The sequence below is a fragment of the Dipodomys ordii genome, unplaced genomic scaffold, assembly GCF_000151885.1.
Source record: "Dipodomys ordii isolate 6190 unplaced genomic scaffold, Dord_2.0 Scaffold1000004494, whole genome shotgun sequence".
Lineage (NCBI taxonomy): Eukaryota > Metazoa > Chordata > Mammalia > Rodentia > Heteromyidae > Dipodomys > Dipodomys ordii.
Genome location: NW_012288111.1, coordinates 1 through 1,171, shown reverse-complemented (window position 1 = coordinate 1,171; position 1,171 = coordinate 1). Strand labels below are relative to the sequence as shown.

At 64.3% G+C, this 1,171-nt stretch overlaps 1 protein-coding gene across 1 annotated transcript; it reads left to right on the top strand.

Annotated features, from left to right (window-relative positions):
- Positions 1-169: 169 nt before the first annotated feature.
- LOC106002893 lies at positions 170-795 on the top strand (the record flags this gene model as incomplete). The annotated part of the gene is made up of 1 exon (XM_013037643.1): positions 170-795. A coding segment is annotated over one exon (626 nt), but the record flags the coding sequence as incomplete, so codon positions are not given.
- Between the last annotated feature and the right edge of the window lie 376 nt (positions 796-1,171).

Sequence of the window (1,171 nt, the reverse complement as noted above, 5' to 3'; positions counted from 1 at the left end):
AAAAAGAAAAAGAAAATAAAAAAAATAAAGAGAAGAAAGAGAAGAAGAAGAAACAAGAAAAAACACCAAACATCACGTACGAGAAAAACGAATCCGACTACCATGGAAACATCATAGCCCGAGGCGCCCGCCGTCCCCCAACACTCACACCCCACCCCCCGGGGGAAAGGGCCCTACCTCAGGACGATCCCGCCGGCGGAGGCTGCGGGGCAGGCGGCGCGGACCGTGCCGGGCGGAGCGGCCGAGCAGTCCGACGGCGAGGCGGCTACCGCAGTGCCCTCCGCCCCATTGTTTCCCTTCCAGAGAGGATCCCGGCGAAGCCGAGCCCGGGAACCAAGAAGTTCCCCGGCGCGACACCTCCTGCCGCCGCTAAGGAAACGGCCCCCGCCTCCCAGGGCGGCTCGCCCGGGACCCCGCCTCCGCGCCGCCGGCCCCGCCCGCCTCACCGGCCGCCGCCAACCGTCGCCGCGGCCGCCGCGGCCGCCGCCATCTTGGCGCGGCCCGGGCAGCCTCTTCCCGGCGGCACGTGCGCGCCGCTCCCGCGCTCCCGCCGTGCGCGCCCCCGCCCGCCGCGGGATCGCGCGTCTGGGAGCGCAGGTGGAGCCCCCTGACCCTTGTCGGGGCTGGGGAGAGAAAGCGCGCCGGGTTTCTGGCCTCCGCGAGTCGGATCGACCTGGGGCGGCCGGCCACCGGGGCGGGAGGAAGGGTGATGAAAGCCAGACCCAGTCATGCTTCCCAGCTGGCCTGGAGACCGTGCACTGGGTGTTCAGTTCTCCCTTGGCTCGGCGGGTTTAGCGAGATGGGGTTGGTGTCGGGAGCAGGCCGGTGCTCGTGGCAACTGCAGAACGATCTGTTACCGAGAACCGGTCTGCGGAGCCGCGGCGCCAACCCCGGACCCTGCCCGGGAACTTCCCATCCGCACTCCTCCCAGCAGGCTGTGGCTGGAAACTTGCTCCATCTTTCCCTAGGTCAGCTTCCCTTTTCTATGTCGTGGAAATTCAAGAGTTTGAATCTCCACAGTCTTCCATTAAGGCGGCCTATAGATGAGTGGTAGAAACTTTCCAACACTTGCAATGAGCTGACGTGACACGGGTTATTCAGAGACGCTATGGAAGTTAGCTGTACGATAACTAATGGCTTCCTGTCCTTGTGTCCAGAAACTAGGATTCTC